General features: G+C 44.8%; 1 protein-coding gene across 2 annotated transcripts; it reads left to right on the forward strand.

Moving 5' to 3' along the window:
- Nucleotides 1-1,278: 1,278 nt before the first annotated feature.
- Nucleotides 1,279-8,143, forward strand: NR0B1 (nuclear receptor subfamily 0 group B member 1). Of its 2 annotated transcripts, XR_008820456.1 has the most exons (3): nucleotides 1,279-2,344; nucleotides 3,635-5,221; nucleotides 6,456-8,143. XR_008820456.1 is itself a non-coding variant. In XM_056329881.1 (2 exons), exons 1-2 carry the CDS (start codon nucleotides 1,753-1,755, stop codon nucleotides 3,877-3,879), a joined length of 837 nt encoding a protein of 278 aa, XP_056185856.1. In that variant the 5' UTR covers nucleotides 1,279-1,752; the 3' UTR covers nucleotides 3,880-8,143. The 2 variants fall into 2 exon arrangements, 1 of the variants encoding a protein (XP_056185856.1); XM_056329881.1 differs by having other exon boundaries at nucleotides 3,635-8,143.
- Nucleotides 8,144-16,353: the final 8,210 nt, after the last annotated feature.

A 16,353-nucleotide genomic window follows, 5' to 3' on the forward strand; every position in this document is an offset into this window, starting at 1 on the left:
GATTGAGTAGAACTGACTTTACAGTGAAAATAAATTGCTGAGATCCAGCCTAAAATTATACTGTTTCTAAGAAAGCCAAAGCATTCAACGGTATTTGCTTAAAAAACATGTATACTTTTATTGAAAGAAAATGCAGATTTCCAGGGGTGATTTAGGCATCCCTTGGTAGCAGGCAGTGATGGAGCAGGTTTCTTGCAACTGGCTCCTTTTTCTAAATCTGTGCCCAGGTTCTTCCAGTTTGCACAAAACATAAAATGTTTCCGTTGTAGTCCATATACAGCAGACAAAAGTAACCCTACTTTCTGTAGCGATTAAGTATTCCTCTCTGTTGCACGCATTTTTACGGAGAAAGTAAATGTGCTTATTTTTCACTCAAGAGTAAACCCACATTTGGACAACTGCTATTCCCTTATCCCTGTTGTGTAAATATCAAGGCCTGGAAGCATTGTTTCCTTGCTTTGGAGTCCATATGCCACTTGAAGGAGATGGGTCCCTGAAAATGGATATCTAAGTCTAGGAGGAAAGATTCATTTCAGGACAAGGGGAACCTGAAAGGCAAATGGAAATGTTTTAAATCGATGGACGGAACAAGGTGAGATCAGAAAGATAAGCCATGCATTGCAAAGCAGAGGAAGGGAATTATTAATGGAGGATGGTTTCACAGGGGATCAACATAGATGCTGCAGGGGGTGCCAGCCCCAGGGCACCATAACGGAGCCTTCTTTGCACCCCAACCTCACAGAGCCACCTGAGCAGGAACATGTCTGCTTCTCCCTCCCTGCGGAGCAGCACTAAGGTGTTAATTAGGCACATGGGGCATCACTCCATTGGACAGGCATATGCAAAAGCCCTTGGTATCATTAGTGGCATCTTCCTTTTCGCCTCCTGCGGGAATTATTATTAGGACCAGTTGTGCCCCCCTCCCCCCCGAATATGACCTTTCTCCTGTCCCAGGCCGCTCGGCTGCATGTTGGGAGGGCGGCTGGGACGGTCGCCAAGTCTCCATGTAGCAGTGAGACCCCGCGGGGGTCTCGGGGACAGCGGCAGCGGGAGCTGCCCCGCAGGGTGGCGGCGCATGGCGGGGGCAAAGCGACAGCGGTGTGAGCTCCCTTCCCCTTCCCCTTCCCCTTCCCCTTCCCCTTCCCCTTCCCCTTCCCCTTCCCCTTCCCCTTCCCCTTCCCCTTCCCCTTCCCCTTCCCCTTCCCCTTCCCCTTCCCCTTCCCCTTCCCCTTCCCCTCCCCGCCCTGCCCCGCTCAGAGGAGCCTGGGATGGATAACACACACCGGGACGGGGCCCCGGAAGGATGGGGAGCGACGGGACGCCCCGCGGCCCCGCACCGGAGGAGGAGGCGGGCGCTCGGCCGCTCACCGCGCCGCAAACCACGTAGGGGGCGGCCCGCTCCCCGGCTCCCTCTAGGTATCGCTGTCTCGGGAGGGGAGGGGAGGGGAGGGGGAGGAGGGCTGGCTGTATTTTCGATTTTTTTCCCCCTCCTCTCTCTCTTTTCCAGCCAGTGAAGTGTGTGCCCCTTTGATCCGCTGGTACAGCGCCTGCGGCTGCACACACGCACACGCACACAGTCGCCCGCCGGCTATAAATAACTTAGGAGCCGGGCAGAGGGCGAGCAGTGCGCGTCTCCCGGCGGCCCGCAGCTGCAGGCACTGCCACCGCCCCGCCGTACCCCCGGGGCGCCGTACCCCCGGGGCGCCGTACCCCCGGGCGCCGTACCCCCGGGGCGCCGTACCCCCGGGCGCCATGGCGTGCCTGGAGCGCTGCCGCTGCTGCGCGGACAGCAGGCGGCACAGCAGCATCCTCTACAACATCCTCCGGAGCGAGGAACGGGAGGCGTCGCCGGCGGGGCAGGGGCCGAGGCAGGGGCTGGCGTCCCGCGGCTGCCCGTGCGGGACAAGGCGGCGGGTGGCCCTGAGGAGCCCGCAGGTGGCATGCAAGGCGGCCTCGGCCGTGCTGGTGAAGACGCTGCGCTTCGTCCAGAACGTGCCCTGCTTCCAGGAGCTGCCACTGGAGGAGCAGCTCCTGCTGGTCCGCAGCTGCTGGGCGCCCCTGCTGGTGCTGGGGCTGGCGCAGGACCGGGTGCACTTCGAGACGGTGGAGTGCGCGGAGCCCAGCATGCTGCAGAGGATCCTCACCACCCGGCGGCAGGGCGAGCGGCCCCCGCCGCGGGGACCGGCACCGGGCCGGCCGCACCGCGGCCCCGACGGCGGCGGCCCGCACCTGCCCTCGGCCGGCGAGATTCAGGCCATCAAGGGCTTCCTGGCCAAGTGCTGGAGCCTGGATATCAGCACCAAGGAGTACGCGTACCTCAAGGGGACGGTGCTCTTCAACCCGGGTGAGTGCCGGGGGGGCGGCGGGGTCCGCCTCACGGGGAGGCGCGGGGCGGGCGGGCAGCGGGCTAACGGGGGGAGCCTGCTCGTACCCCCGGCCAGGCGGGGCGGACCCGGGGCTCTTCCTCAGGGGGAAAGAGGTGGTGGAGGAGGGGGGCGCAGCGCAAGGTTTCACCCCGCTGTCCCCTCCTCACGGCCCCGGCTGCGGGCCGGGAGCCGTCGCCGGCTGGAGGCGGTACAGCTGCAGCTGGGTCGGGGGCCCCGGCGGCGGCCGCCCTCCGCGGAGGCTTTCGGCCGCCAAACCAAACCCGAGGCAGTCGCTTGTGGGGAGCTGGGCGGCAGCAGCCCTCCCTGCTCGTTTCCGAGCGGGGCGCCTGGCAGCGCCTCCTCAGAGGGGGGCGGCTGGAGCGGGGGGAGCCCCCGCCGCCGCTGGGGGGTAAGCGTGCTTACCGGGTGTAGGTGTGCTTTCCCGGGGGGTCTGCACGCCGTGGAAGGCAAGCAGGAGAGGGCTCAGGGCTTCCAGCAGCAACGTGCTGTTTCGGCTGTGCGTGTAGCGTTTGCTGGGGTTGACTTGCCACCTCGCGTTGCCGAGGCTGCCGCAGGTGCCGCGGGTGGTGCTCACGGCCGTGCCTTACCCGGGGGCGGCGGGTGGGCTGCACACGGCGCCCGGCGCTGCCCTGCGACCGGGGGGCCCGGCCCGGCCCGGCCCGCTCCCCCCGCCGAACGGCCGGCTGGCCTGGCGAGGGGAAACCGCGCTCGCTGTCCTTCAGTGTCCTCTCTAGGTGGTTCACCAGGAAACTCTTGTGTTGTACACTGGAGTTCATGCTTCTTGCCACTTGTAATCTGGAGCTACTCAGAAACTGTTGCCAAAAGATGCCTGAAATGTGAATACTACATTTTGTGGAAACGAACAAGTTAACGAGTTATTTTTATTGTCTTCCTCGCTGCTTACAGGTTGCATTTGCCACTTTAAAGGTGTTTTGGAGAGCATTCTTCAATCAAAGTTTTTATCAGCTAATTTATTTAACACTGAAGTGAATGTTGGCAAACGTATTTCAAGTCTGTGTAGTGAAGAGGAGTATTGAATTTCCAGAACACCAACATGATGAGATTTTGAGCTGCAGTTTAAAATTTGGCATGTTGATTCTGCATGCGAGAAGTCCTCTAGCAATTTTGTTTGCTTCATTCCTGGTGTGATAAATACAACCTGTAATCTGTTAGTAGTTGTTCTGTAAGAAAAATATTGTTTCATAATCAATACCTACGTAAACAAAATAATTTATTTTTCTTTTCAGACCTACCTGGACTGCAGTGTACACAGTACATTGAAGGACTGCAGAGGGAAGCACAACAAGCTTTAAATGAACATGTCAGACTCATTCACAGAGGTGATGAAGCCAGATTTGCCAAGCTGAATGTTGTTCTATCCTTGTTAAGATCTATTAATGCTAATGTGATTGCTGAATTATTCTTTAAGCCCATCATTGGAGCAGTGAACATGGATGACATGCTTTTGGAAATGCTTTGTGCAAAATTATAAAGGCATGTAAAATAATGAAAATAAGTCCAATGCAAAGGAAGCCCTAGAGCAGAGTAGTGTAAAGTACTGTAAATAAACTAACTTATTGTTTTTACATAGATAGTATTTTTGTATTCCATAATAAATATTCTTCAAGTTCTGAAATTAATTTTTATTAAACACAGTGGGTTTGGAATAAGATTACAGTCATCAAAACAAGCTTTAAGGTTGTGGAGAACGTTCATATTCAAAGTCAACTGGCTATTCTTTTACCATGTCTTTGAATAAAGATCACGCTATGTTGTACTTTCAAGGTGAGTACTCCCTGCTTTTTCAAAATAAGCAGCAGTCGAGGTTTACATTTTAAACATAGCTGCCATACAGAAAGGGGGAATGAGCAAGCCATTTACTTTGCATATTTCAGATATATTAGAATAGGGTACAGTAGCCACAATTCTGCTCATACTTGAAATACTCGCTCTATCAAAGGTTACTGCATTCAGTGAACTACCTCTATTGACTTTAACAGAGTTGAAATCTATAAAGAATATTAAAGAAAATAATGACCTAAGGTTTTCTACCATATGGGTAAGATGTGTAAGGGATATTTTGAGGCTTAATGAACCTTAAAGTAGCTTGATCAACTGTAATACATTCAGTTCAACACATGCTGGGCTCCAGGAGAAGAAAATAACCCTTATTCCCCCAAACAACAAGCAAACAAAAACACCTCTAAAAATATCCAAACAGCAAATGCTGAACAGGGGAAGGAGAACTACTGGTGCAGACTCCACTCTTTTCTTTGCTTTTCCTCTAGGTAATTGCTAGTTGGATTTCCATAGCCAGATTCATCAGACCACTTATTCCTATAGAAATACAATGCTGAAATGTGGGATACCACTGGTACATCCAGAATTTGTCAGCTGACATGAAGATGTCTTAATTAAACACTGAGCTTACATATTTATTTTTTTCTCTTGGACTTGATCCAAGTTGTGGTTTCGCTGAAAAAAAAATTCTTTAAAAAAAATCAGAAAGGGAAAATCAGTGATTTAATGAGGATTTGTTTCATGGTTTTCCTTTCTCAGCATGTAACCTTCTAGCCTTTCTCGTGGGGAATACTGGTAGAAAATGGAGAGAGAAGTATGAATGCATTCCCAAAGTAAAATATATTAGTAACTCCATGTATCATTCACATATATATTTTTGATTACCAGTAAGAGGTGTTTTTTAAAACACAATTAATAAAGTTGAAGCAGTTCCTCTCCTTAAGAGGAGGTCTGCAGGGGAGAAAGGAACGAGTTTGAAGAGCTTTCTTTTGCTGCCACCTTGCGCAAAGGATAATCACAGCCCCTACACTCAGGTAAGGAGGAGGGGGGTCTCTGGTTGTCTTGTACCTATGTGGATAAACCTTGTAGAAAATGGAAATGGTTGGAGAGGTAGCCAAAGGTTCCTAGGGGGACAAGTTCACCCATAACTGATATCACTGAGGTTTGTATTGCTGTGGTAATAACCATCGCATCATGGACTAGGATACTGTCACTGAACAAACAAAGCAAGAAACACAGCCCCCTTTCTGAAAAGCAATGGTGTAGCCTAAATATACACTATTCTGGTGCTTATTTAACCAGGTAGGGTTGTGTGCCCTGAGGAGCTCCCCAAAAATTCCAAAGAGCAAAAGGTGTATAAATAAAACACTCTTCACTACCAGTCCAGACTTCAGACCAGATCAGACCATAATAGAGCAGACCGTCTTTGTGTTAAGTTGATGCTTTTATAAGTACAAACATGCATGTACACATATATAGCAATACAAACATATACATATGCATATGGAGAATATTTACTGTGTATGTATAAATGTACTTTGAGTTGATAACAGCTTCTGAGCTCATCTAACAACTCTGTAACATAAATATATGTGTATGTTTCCCTTTTTCTCTGTAAACAACATATAAGCTTACAATAGTTAACTTTCAAGGATGCCTGACAAAGAAATCTCTTTCCACAAAAATGCAAAGCATGATAATCAAACATTTAATTAGTGGTTAGTGGCAGATGATGAATCTTGGGTAAGAACTCAAAATTTCAACAGCCTCAGATCAAAACAACTTCATTAACACTGATAATTTGTTAATGCACACACTCGTGTTCAGATTTTTCTGCTGAGTGGCAGAAGAGATTTGTTGGCAGTGTTCCTAAGGATTAATTGTAATAGCTGAACCTTGGTCACCAGCAAGGATTTTTCAGCTAACAGTCACCTTGAGACAGTTTGGATCTATTGTGCCACTAAATACAAAAAGTTTTTAACGACTTGGGTAGACCTGCTTACATCTCCAGGTTTGGTATCTGAACAAATTCTGTATTCTGCTCGATTTTCTGAAGTTGTCGGGAGAAATATTGCTTCTGTGCACAATTAATCCACCTTGAACTCACTGTACTTTATCATATTTCTCTTGGATCAGCAATACTGTTAGTCATTTCAGTGTTGTCTATTCAAGTGGAAGCACCTGGGAACAGTAAGTAGGAAATCTGCATGGGAAAAACAGTTTATCAAGGCTTTCTGCAAAGAACAGGCAGAATGTGTCTCTTCACAGGTCAGAGGAACAGGAATGATGAAGCAAGAAATTAAAAAAAGACTCGTAGGAGGAATCAAGCTGAAGACTTGGAGAACCATGCAGGAATGGGAGAGAAGAGACTGGTATAGTTCTGGATCAGAGTGGGTAATGACGGTAGTGTGGGGACAATGTGCCAAGAGCTGACTGGAAGTAGGTAGAGAGACATTGTAACTCAAGGAAAGCCAGAACTTGAACAAAAGGGTGCCTGTGGGAGGACTCTGTGTCAAGTCCAGAAAATATTGCAGAGCAGGGAAGAACCTAACCCAGAAGCTCACACAAGAGGACGACACAGGCATCCTCATCAGTCTGCTGGGACTGGGTGGCCTGTTCTCTTCTCCACTGGTGCCACCGCTGAAGAAGAGGCCATAGTGGCAGCTATGCAGGTGTGAAGCGCAAGCTGCTCATCCTTTGTGGGCATATGGTGCTTGCAGACATAAGCAAACTGCTCCGTTGCCCCAGACCTTTGACCTTGGGTGCTCTACAGCACAGTTTTCTACTGGGTAGAAGGACTGGGCTAGATCCTTTTCTGCCCCAACTTTGTCCTGTGCAGGGTGAGTGAACTCTGAATTGGATAGTCTATGTGGCCATGGCTGTGACACAAGAGATGATCTCTCTGGATAACCCTAGCAACAGGGGTAGGACAGCCTGCTGGAGGCCTCAGGCAGGTAGGGCAGAATGGAAGGCTGGGCATAGGAGAAGGGTGCTGCCATGGTAATGTCGCCTTTGCTAGAAGGGGTGGGGGTCAAGACCCTCCCACAGCTTCAGGTGCCCAAAGGGCTAGTGGACAAGACCTCTGCTTGTCAGCTATCTGGGACTCCTGCAGAGGCAAGAGCCTGCCTCCAGCCCCGTCTTCCGCTGAGCAGTGCTGCGCTGTGCTGTGAGCTCTGCGCTGTTAGACGCAGCGTAACATTTCTCCTTGAGCTCTGACATGTACCAGTAAAGACCGCTTTCCACTTCAGATATCAACATGATTTCTGAGGATTTTAAAACAATTTATCTGTCTGCTCTCTATCCCTGGCATTCTGGGCATGAATCTTCTCATGAGCACATTTTTTTTCAGCCCTCCAGGATGTTAGAGGCGTTTTAACTAAGAGCAGCCTCCCAAGCAATTGAATCCTGCAGTCCCCACAGCGACTGTCTCAGATAGAAGCAGCGCTGTACAAAAAGCCATCCCCACCCACCTCAGTTAGATGCCCATCGCTTGTGGTCAGGACTGCGACACCAGCAGTCCAGACACTGGCTTCTAATCACAAAGCACCATTCTGCAGGGGTTACTGCTGCATGATGGCCTTTTCTCTGAACAGATCTGGGAGAGGATACTCTAGAAACCAACTTGCATTTTTAGTTACTACAGTTATGAGTGTTTCTTTTAGATAAGGAAAAGCATGACATTTATTTATAATCTTGCTTTTCTAAGTTTAGTATGTAATCGTTGTTATGGTAGTCTTTCTAATAGTTTGCTTTAAATCTTGCAGCCTTTTGCTATTGTGGGTAGGCTATGAATACTGTTAATGCTTAATAAGCAGTAACTGTGCTCCGAAAGGTGGGGTTCTGCAACTTAAGTTTTCTTGTTTTGAATAGTCCTCATATACTGACTTGAATCTAATATACTGTCAGTCATTTTCATCTCTTTTCAAAAGACAGAATTTATTCTTCTAGTGGACCTTCTGGGCATTGCCATATATGGCAAAAAATAAAATAAAATAAAATAAAATAAAATAAAATTTCAGAAAGCCAGCTGGTGATCTGTTTTTCCTTCACTGAAAATAAGTCCTGAATAGCTTAAGCAAGTATTATCTCAAGACATTTTGAAATGTTGAGATGCAGCTTGAGATCTGCACACATATTGCCTTAACATTGTTAAAATTTATTTAAATTACGGATGTCTAGTATTTTAAATCTGAAACGTACACAAGTAAGATTCAGTATCTAAAACATAGAGACTGGCAGGGGAACTTTGACAAAAAGTCCTTAAATCAGCAGGCACTGTGAGGTCACAGGGCTATAACTTGTTAGCTGGCACTGTATACAAATCCACAAATCGTTCGCATTGTTGCTATAAATCAGTGGTCATTTCACTGCTTGTGTCAGCAATGAAACTGGCCCAGCTTCTTTCACAACGTGGCAGGTGTAGGTAAGTAACCACACAAGTGTTTATACAAGCACACATGATATACAGACACCTTTTCTTCTATGTATACTTATGTCATTTATTTTCTATAAGGAAAGTTACACTAGTTTCACATTCAGAAAAAGAACTTGTTCATTCATTTTATATAACCAATCACGATTTTGTTACATAGGATAAATTTCACCTTGCTTAAACTGAGCTGTCTGAAAATTTGACATCCAGTCTAGTCAGGGCATCTAGCTCTGCCTGGAGTGGATGGAGAGGCATTGAGCCCTCCAGATGGCGTTTGATCCCCGCATACCTATTTCTTGTACTTTGCAAAATATGGCTAAATTCAGGTTATACACTGAACTGTCAATCAGTACAGTTCGGCAAAGTCAAGCTTGTGAAAATTGGAGCCTTTGGAGCCACCCTCACTTCTGGCAAAGCATTAGCCATCTTCTCTCAGCTGAGACTGTAGTCCAGCTTCTCACATATACACGTGCCCATACACACATACACATACATAGTGAAATATATCAGGACAATTCATATCTTCTTTCTCTAGTGGGGCTGGGTTAAAAGAAATAGCAAAAAAGTCAGTAAAGCCTGCAGTAGCCGAAGAAGGGTATTTAGAAAGGAGACTTGTATAATGTAACAACATTCATGCTAGGAGCTAGCAGGCCTGCTGCTCCAGGTTTTAGGTACACAACTAATATCTGCCATCTTTAAATAAGAATAGCTAAAGAAAATTAATCCATTTCACAAAGAAAGAGAAAATCCAGTTTATTTTGTCTCAGGTGACAGATCTTTTTCTTATTTTTGAAAGTGAAATGAACGGTTAAGACTGAGTGACCAAATGGTCAATATAATAAGCACTGAAATGAGGATGCCTTTTCTTTTCTTTTCTTTTTTTTTTTTTCTTTTCCCATATTTACCAAATTGGGAACCCATAGGAACAGATATGATGCTCTGTTCAAAGTGTTGCACCTTAGCAGGCAGCGGTTATCCAGTGTGCTACTACTCCTTTGTCAAGGACTTTGGTGACCTGATGAACCAGAGCTGGAGATGATCTTTAGGGAGAACTTCTGGGAAGCTGAGGAGCAGTGTTGCATTTCTAATGTCTGGAATGATTAGATGGAAGCCCTGGTTCTCAATCAGGTGACTCTCAAATGAGGTAAAGAGAGAAAAATCCTGTTGCAGGTGGCATCTGAGCATCTGAGCTGGGAACATTAACTGCTCCCAAACAAGGTGAAATGAACAAGGAAGCATTTATGACCTGTAAGTTTTTTCTATCTAATTTCAACAAGCTAAACTGCACATAAATGAGGAATATAAGAATGATGGTTGATTGAGTGGTGATAAAAAAGTCCCAAAGCTCAAGAAACTGCCACTTCTAAACTGATTTGCAACAGTTTATTTCTATCACTTCTGTGATATTTGTTGTGAATAGAAAACTTTCACTGACATTTGCTATGGACAAAATATCGCAGCTCAGTTGACATGCAGTAACTCTTTACATTAAGGAAAGTGGATCATACAGCTGAACATTTAATGGGAATCAGTTGGAACTCATTATTTTATCTAGAAATTCTGCTCAGAAACAGCTCGGACATTAAGACTCCAGCTCAGTTAGAAGAACTGTGCCCTCCAGTGCCTGACTGCACATCCTAGATATAGCCCAGCTCTGCTCTGGGGTGAAACTACACTGTGTGTGCCAGCAGTTTCCTCTCTCAGCTCTCTCCCTCCCTACCTCGCAGTCCTTTGGTTTTTGAGGAAGGACATCAGATATGTAGGCTGAAAGTAGTATGTGACCCCTTCCAGTTAGGTTGTTGAGCTGGACAACCAGGAAACCAGACCCTTGGGACACAGTGCTGCCTGCCCTGCTTACGCAAGATGCATTGTGGAAGGGGCAGATGACTGCTCTTCTCAGTATTGAGCAATAAATACTTCTGTTATGCATACCTTTCACTTTTTGTCACTTCCTTGCAGCTGGGACAAACTTTTGAAAGTATTTGCTACCTTATTTATAGGACAGACCTGGAGCCTTTATAGACGTAAACTGATAGCACAAACTAAGCGCTGCTTACTTGGTTTTGCCTGACTCCCAAACTATCCAGTACACTTGGACATGCTATGGTCTCAATGTTTCCTTAATGTAAACCATAGAGTAATACAACAAAGAAGCCCTTTTCCATCAGTTATTTTATTACAGAACAGTAAAGATGACAAGAAAAAAAATATGAAAAGAAGCAGTAAAGTTGAAACAGGTTATAAATTATAGTGGGTGTATATTCTGTTCTCCTAAATAGTCATATGACTGGAAGGGATTTCGGGTGATCATCTAATCCATCCTCCTCTCCTAACAGGGTGAATTATATACCATGTCATACCTGACAATAGCTTGTCTAACTTGTCTTTACAAGTTTAAGTGTTGGGCTCTCTAAGATACCCCCACTCAGTCTATTTTTGTGTCACTACCCTTAAAATTCAGAAGTTGTCCTGGCATCTAAGCTGATCCTTCTGTATTGTAACACAATCCCCTGTTTTCTTAATCTACTCACCAGCCACATGGATAAACTTTGTGACAGAAGACCCTTGCATATTTGAAGGCTATTAATCTTAAGTTTTGTGGAAAACTACTTGCCTGGATTCTTTCAAGCACCCATGTTTCTTAGATGTCTTACCTCTTCTGGACGCCCACTTGGCCAACATCTTTCCTGAACTGCAGCTCCCAGATTTTCTATTGGAATGTGACACACACACACCCTGCCCCCAACTTATTAATTATAGTCCTCTACAATCTATAATCTATTTACACTATTTTGTCATTTTTTCTTAAGGAGCAAAGTGAATCCTTTATAGAAATATTTCGTATGTATTTCTTTTGTATCAGTCTAGCACTTTCTGAAAGTCAATGACCATGGTTAAAACATATTTTCCATCTGTAGTTCTAAACATTCTGCATAGATATAAATCACATTTTGGTAAATCAGAACACTTTTCTAACCTCATGGTTCTAGTATGTGATGTTAAATGCAGACATGTTTGAAATATTTCTTGGATTTTCCTTTTTCAAGATGGTCTTGACACTTGTGAAATCAAAAAACTAGACTGGCCCAAATGCTTAGAAATAACCTTGAGGGACTGTTCTTAAACTGTCAGTGTGGGTGGGTAAACTCACTGGATATGTAATTTTCAGTGCCTGATTGCCTTGAGTCTATGAAATGCAGTGCATTTCACCAGTTCATTACACTATCAGCATGTGCCATTGTCTCAATGACCATTATTATGTTTTCCTGAGAGAAACAGGTTCTGCATAACAGTGGATTTTAATTTACTTCTTTAAATTGCCTTAAACAATAGAAGCAAAAGAAAAGAAGAAAAGGAACAAAGTGCTTGCTTAACATAGTGGTTCTGCTGGAATTATTATGCAGAGAATACAAAAAGAAAACAGCTAATCTTGTTTGCAACATGCCCAAAGAATGCTCTATGTCAGAAGTTAAATGCTATCATTACTGCAGACGTTTTACTTCATAAATAACGCAGGTTTTTACACATCAGAAATTTTGCTAGAGAAGAGGAAAAAAGAAATAAAATAAAAAGAAAGCAGAATGATTAAAGGAGTATATAACGGCTGCTATAGAGCCTGGCAAAATCTACAACACAGCAGGTCTCTGTGTCCGTTATGCCATATTCTGTCAAAAGCTATGTGGTGAAGGAAACGCTAACATTTCTAATCTTGGAAACGTTCAATGGTGCTATCTCAGTTTCATCAAAAGGCTGTAATAAAAAGCATTCAGAAAGCTTTCTTTTGTGAAAGCTCAGTGAAATGCAATTGTTGCTGCTCCATATTTTCCCAGAGACCCTCACCCAGTCCCTTCACAGAGTGTGGGCTTTCCATAGCCCTAACACTGCCTCTAACAGCAGCCTGCCATTTCCATCAACATTTTCCTCTGCAGAATTGCTGACATCATGCAACACTGGGCTTTTCTGCACATTAAACTGGTTAAAACTAAGGCAGTAGTAACATATCATTGTTATTGCTGCGGAAGAAAGCAGATACTGTTCATATGCATCCAAAGAAATGAGAAGGAAAAACCCTAAGTGAAGCCTGTTTCAGCACTTACAGAAATGTAAAGCACAGCCCAGAAGGCAAGGGAATTACACTAATCAATATTCACCTTATACCCGTGAAAGAGGGATTGGGGTCCATGCTGACATTATCAACAGCTTTCTTTCTTGCTCATGTAATTTTCAATAGCAGGCTTATTTCCCCTCTTTCTTGAGACTGGAATAGCCAATTAAGGTTTTTAAACATCCATGGATTTTTCCAGTAATCTGCAGAGCGAATATTAATCATCTTCTATATCTTACAGTGCTGCTTCATGAAAGTCAGCATTTTTAGTTATGGTCTGTGATATCCTTCAGTTTTCCTTGAAATCTGATTCTTTTTTTTTAATCTGTATTGAAGTATTATTTTTTCCTTAGTTTAAATCGGTTTCTCCCTCAGAATAGTTTGCCTGTGAATATTGGTATAACAATGATTCCTGTTGAGTAACATTTTCAAATACTATAATAAACGCATGAAATCACTCAAATTTTGTGAATCTAAGCAAGTTCTCATTAATGTGCCTATTTATTCATTAGATGAGCAATCACTGCTTACACGTGGAGCTTTGAAAGTTAGACATACAAGGCAGTCTTTGTCCCTTGAGAACCTTCCTCCATTTGTAACTCAGCTCTTGTCTGAGCTTTCATCATCTAACACTTAAATGGCAGGACGTATTAAGATGTACTGTTGTATTTGGGTAGTTTTAATGGGGAATTTTAAATCTGCACATTGTTGTTGCCAGCACTGATTGAGGTTCTCATGGCTATCATGGTGACCAGTGGACTCTTGGGGCAGACATTACTTCAGACAAGTGGAATAAATCGGTCCTGTCAAAGGAAAGAACTGCATTCAGGAAGCTAAGCAGCAATCTGCTCAGACTTGTTAAAGAATGGTGTTCGTTCTGTTAGAGGAATTTGGAATTGGAAATTTTTTAAAAAAATAATATGGTGATGAAGTAAATCATGCTGGATCAGATAGCTTAAAGGAAGCAAGGCTGCTGCTACTCTGTCACCCCAGGTCCAACTGGTAGTGAGGCTGAAAACGTATTCCCAGCAGGCACCCGCGCACAGAGCACATGATGCACCGCCATATACATATACAGACAGACAGCTGGTTGTGCACATCAGAGGCAGACACACATGGCATTCACAAAACGTGGACAGCACTAATGGCCTCGTCCTGCTCCCCTTTCTGGCTGGACAGGTCAGAGGACTGTTACTGGCAGTATATATACATATACACAAGGTAGATCCATCCAACAACTAGGCTTACTCAGTCACCCCAGCTGATGGCACCTGGACATATGAGCTCCCAAGGCTGTAGCCCCACTCCAGTTACTGGCAGCACAGTTCAACAGACCGGCAAAGACACACACAGAGTAAAAAGTCCTACTGGAAAACAGTTACAGGCAGACTGTGATGATCAAGTGCAGGACAGCACCAGACAATGGCACTGACCAGCCTGTGCTTATGTGCAAATTAACACTTTTACTTTCTTATCCCTCTATTTGCTCCTCCCAAAATTGCCTAAATCCCTTCCTTTTTCTCACCTTTGATTCCTCTCTTAAACATTCCATAGTAAATCCTGTGCAATCCTGAAATCATCTTCCCCTGTATCCCATAATGTGCCCGACCCCTAGACAGCAACCACCCTTAGTCCAAAAGGTGATCCACAGAGCTGCTCCCAGTGACTCAAGTGACAGGTTTCACACTTGGAAACTGGGGCTGAGTCTCTGCTGGGGCAGCCCTGGGAGGTGCCCAGGCAGGGTGTCCTTCCCTTCTAGTCTTCAGTTTGGGTTCCCACCTGCCCTCTGTTTTGTCCCTGTGCTTCTCTGGGCTTTGATGGGCTGGTGGCTCCTGGGATGGGCCTGGCAGTGGCTGGGCAAGGTATTATTTGGGGTTTCCCTTACATTGTGTCTCTGAGCCCCTTTGTGGGTGTGCAGATGAGATTTTATTAGGTAACCTAACACATTAATTTTGTCTTGTAACTGCAGTGACCAAAAATTCAGTAAGGCTAGCTCAGCTGCAAAAGAATAAGAGATAGCCCATCTTAACAACCTGCCTTCTGAGACAAATTTGATAACCTGTGTGTTTTTGCTGTAATGATATATGTAGCTATAGCCATTCTATTACAGATACCACTTACATGTTAGGCTGCTTTATCTCCTGTCTTTCAAAAGGGAATGCACTCCCATCACTACAGAAAATATTTTTTCTATATTTCTTTGAAAGAGCGCAGGATGACAACATCTCTTGAATAAATTTTGGTAGATCATAGATAATTTCATCACCGAAATTACATCAGTTATCATCCTGTCTACATTTGTTAGTTTTGGGGGCGAGTTACTGGGGAGATGTGATGATGGTGTGTCAATGTGTGCAAAGGCAGCTTTTGATTCCTAAGTGCTTCATAAAAGTAATGTTCCTCCATGTAACTGCACAGTGTCATTCTTGCCCCCTCCATTATACTTTGCCCAACTCATTTTACTGGCAAACAATGTGAAGCAGAAAAAAAAGTCAATGAACCACTGTATAATATCAAGGCAATGTAAGCAGGTTGGCAAGTTCAGGCTAAGACGACACCCTCGGTTAGTATACATTCAAGAAACTCCACTGATTTTTCCACAGGCAAGAGAAGTAACTTGAGCAGAACTTGGCCCACAGCATGACCGACATTTCACACCGCCATGGTGCCACATCGCCCACCTCCATCACCAGCAGTATTTCAGCATAGCGTCTGAGTACCAAACTCACTTTCCAGCTTCCATGCACAGTTGTGGTGTGAGATAACTCAGTAAAAACCTCCTTCATGTTTAAAAAGTTGAACAGAGTTTCCTAAGTGACAACTGTGTTAGAAATGGATCTGAGAGACGACTATCCCAGAATGCAAAGTAGTGTTAAAACCCATGGGTAAGACATGCCGTCAGGCACCTGAAAAATGGCCTTTTCTACTCTGCCCCAGAGCAGTCCATATTAGTTCTTGTTCAGCGTCGTGTCTAGTGGGTGTGCAAATGCTTCATATAATAGTAAGCTGTAAGTCATGGTATATTCACCTACATAGCGTGCTGGAAGCATTCCCAGCTGCAGTGCAGCTTGCATTTGTAATTAAGGTCCTCTAGCACAGCTGGTCATCATTTGAAAAATAAAGTTTGACTTGAACTGCAAGACTCGGGATAATTTGAAGAGATTATAGAGATTGTAGTAACAAAGTGACTGTCCCAAAGTTAAGGGCTTCTGAACAGATACGTATAAAAGTGAGCTTTTGCAGTTGGTCATAACTAGCACCCAGAACAGAAACCCCTCTCTTCCAATACAGACAGCTTCAACTAATTCTCTGCAAAATGCAGTCATAGCTGTTTTATATTGACAGCAGTTCTAATTTGCCTTTTTTGAAAATAAAATGGGAAAAAGCAAACAATATAATGGAATTGCTTGAGCTGGAAGCTAGACATGATATCAAGGCCAGTACTGGAGAACATATAATAGGATTTTCAACTGATAAGGGACTTGATCTTATCTCTTATCTTCAAAGGAAATACCTCTAGCAAGCTGGTGTTTGCTGCTATGGTGAAAGGCAGGGATGCAAGGAGTAGGCCTGAGGGAAGCATACGGCCTGGTGAGTTACCAACACCTACACATTGCAACATTTAGATT

This window comes from Falco biarmicus, chromosome 2, assembly GCF_023638135.1.
Source record: "Falco biarmicus isolate bFalBia1 chromosome 2, bFalBia1.pri, whole genome shotgun sequence".
In the NCBI taxonomy this organism is placed as follows: domain Eukaryota; kingdom Metazoa; phylum Chordata; class Aves; order Falconiformes; family Falconidae; genus Falco; species Falco biarmicus.

Bases quoted from the DNA above. Each gene is read 5' to 3' on its own strand.
- NR0B1 (XM_056329881.1), top strand. From the start codon at position 1,753: ATGGCGTGCCTGGAGCGCTGCCGCTGCTGCGCGGACAGCAGGCGGCAC. The intron at 2,345-3,634 runs GTGAGTGCCGGG...TTTTCTTTTCAG, and splicing joins GACGGTGCTCTTCAACCCGG to ACCTACCTGGACTGCAGTGT.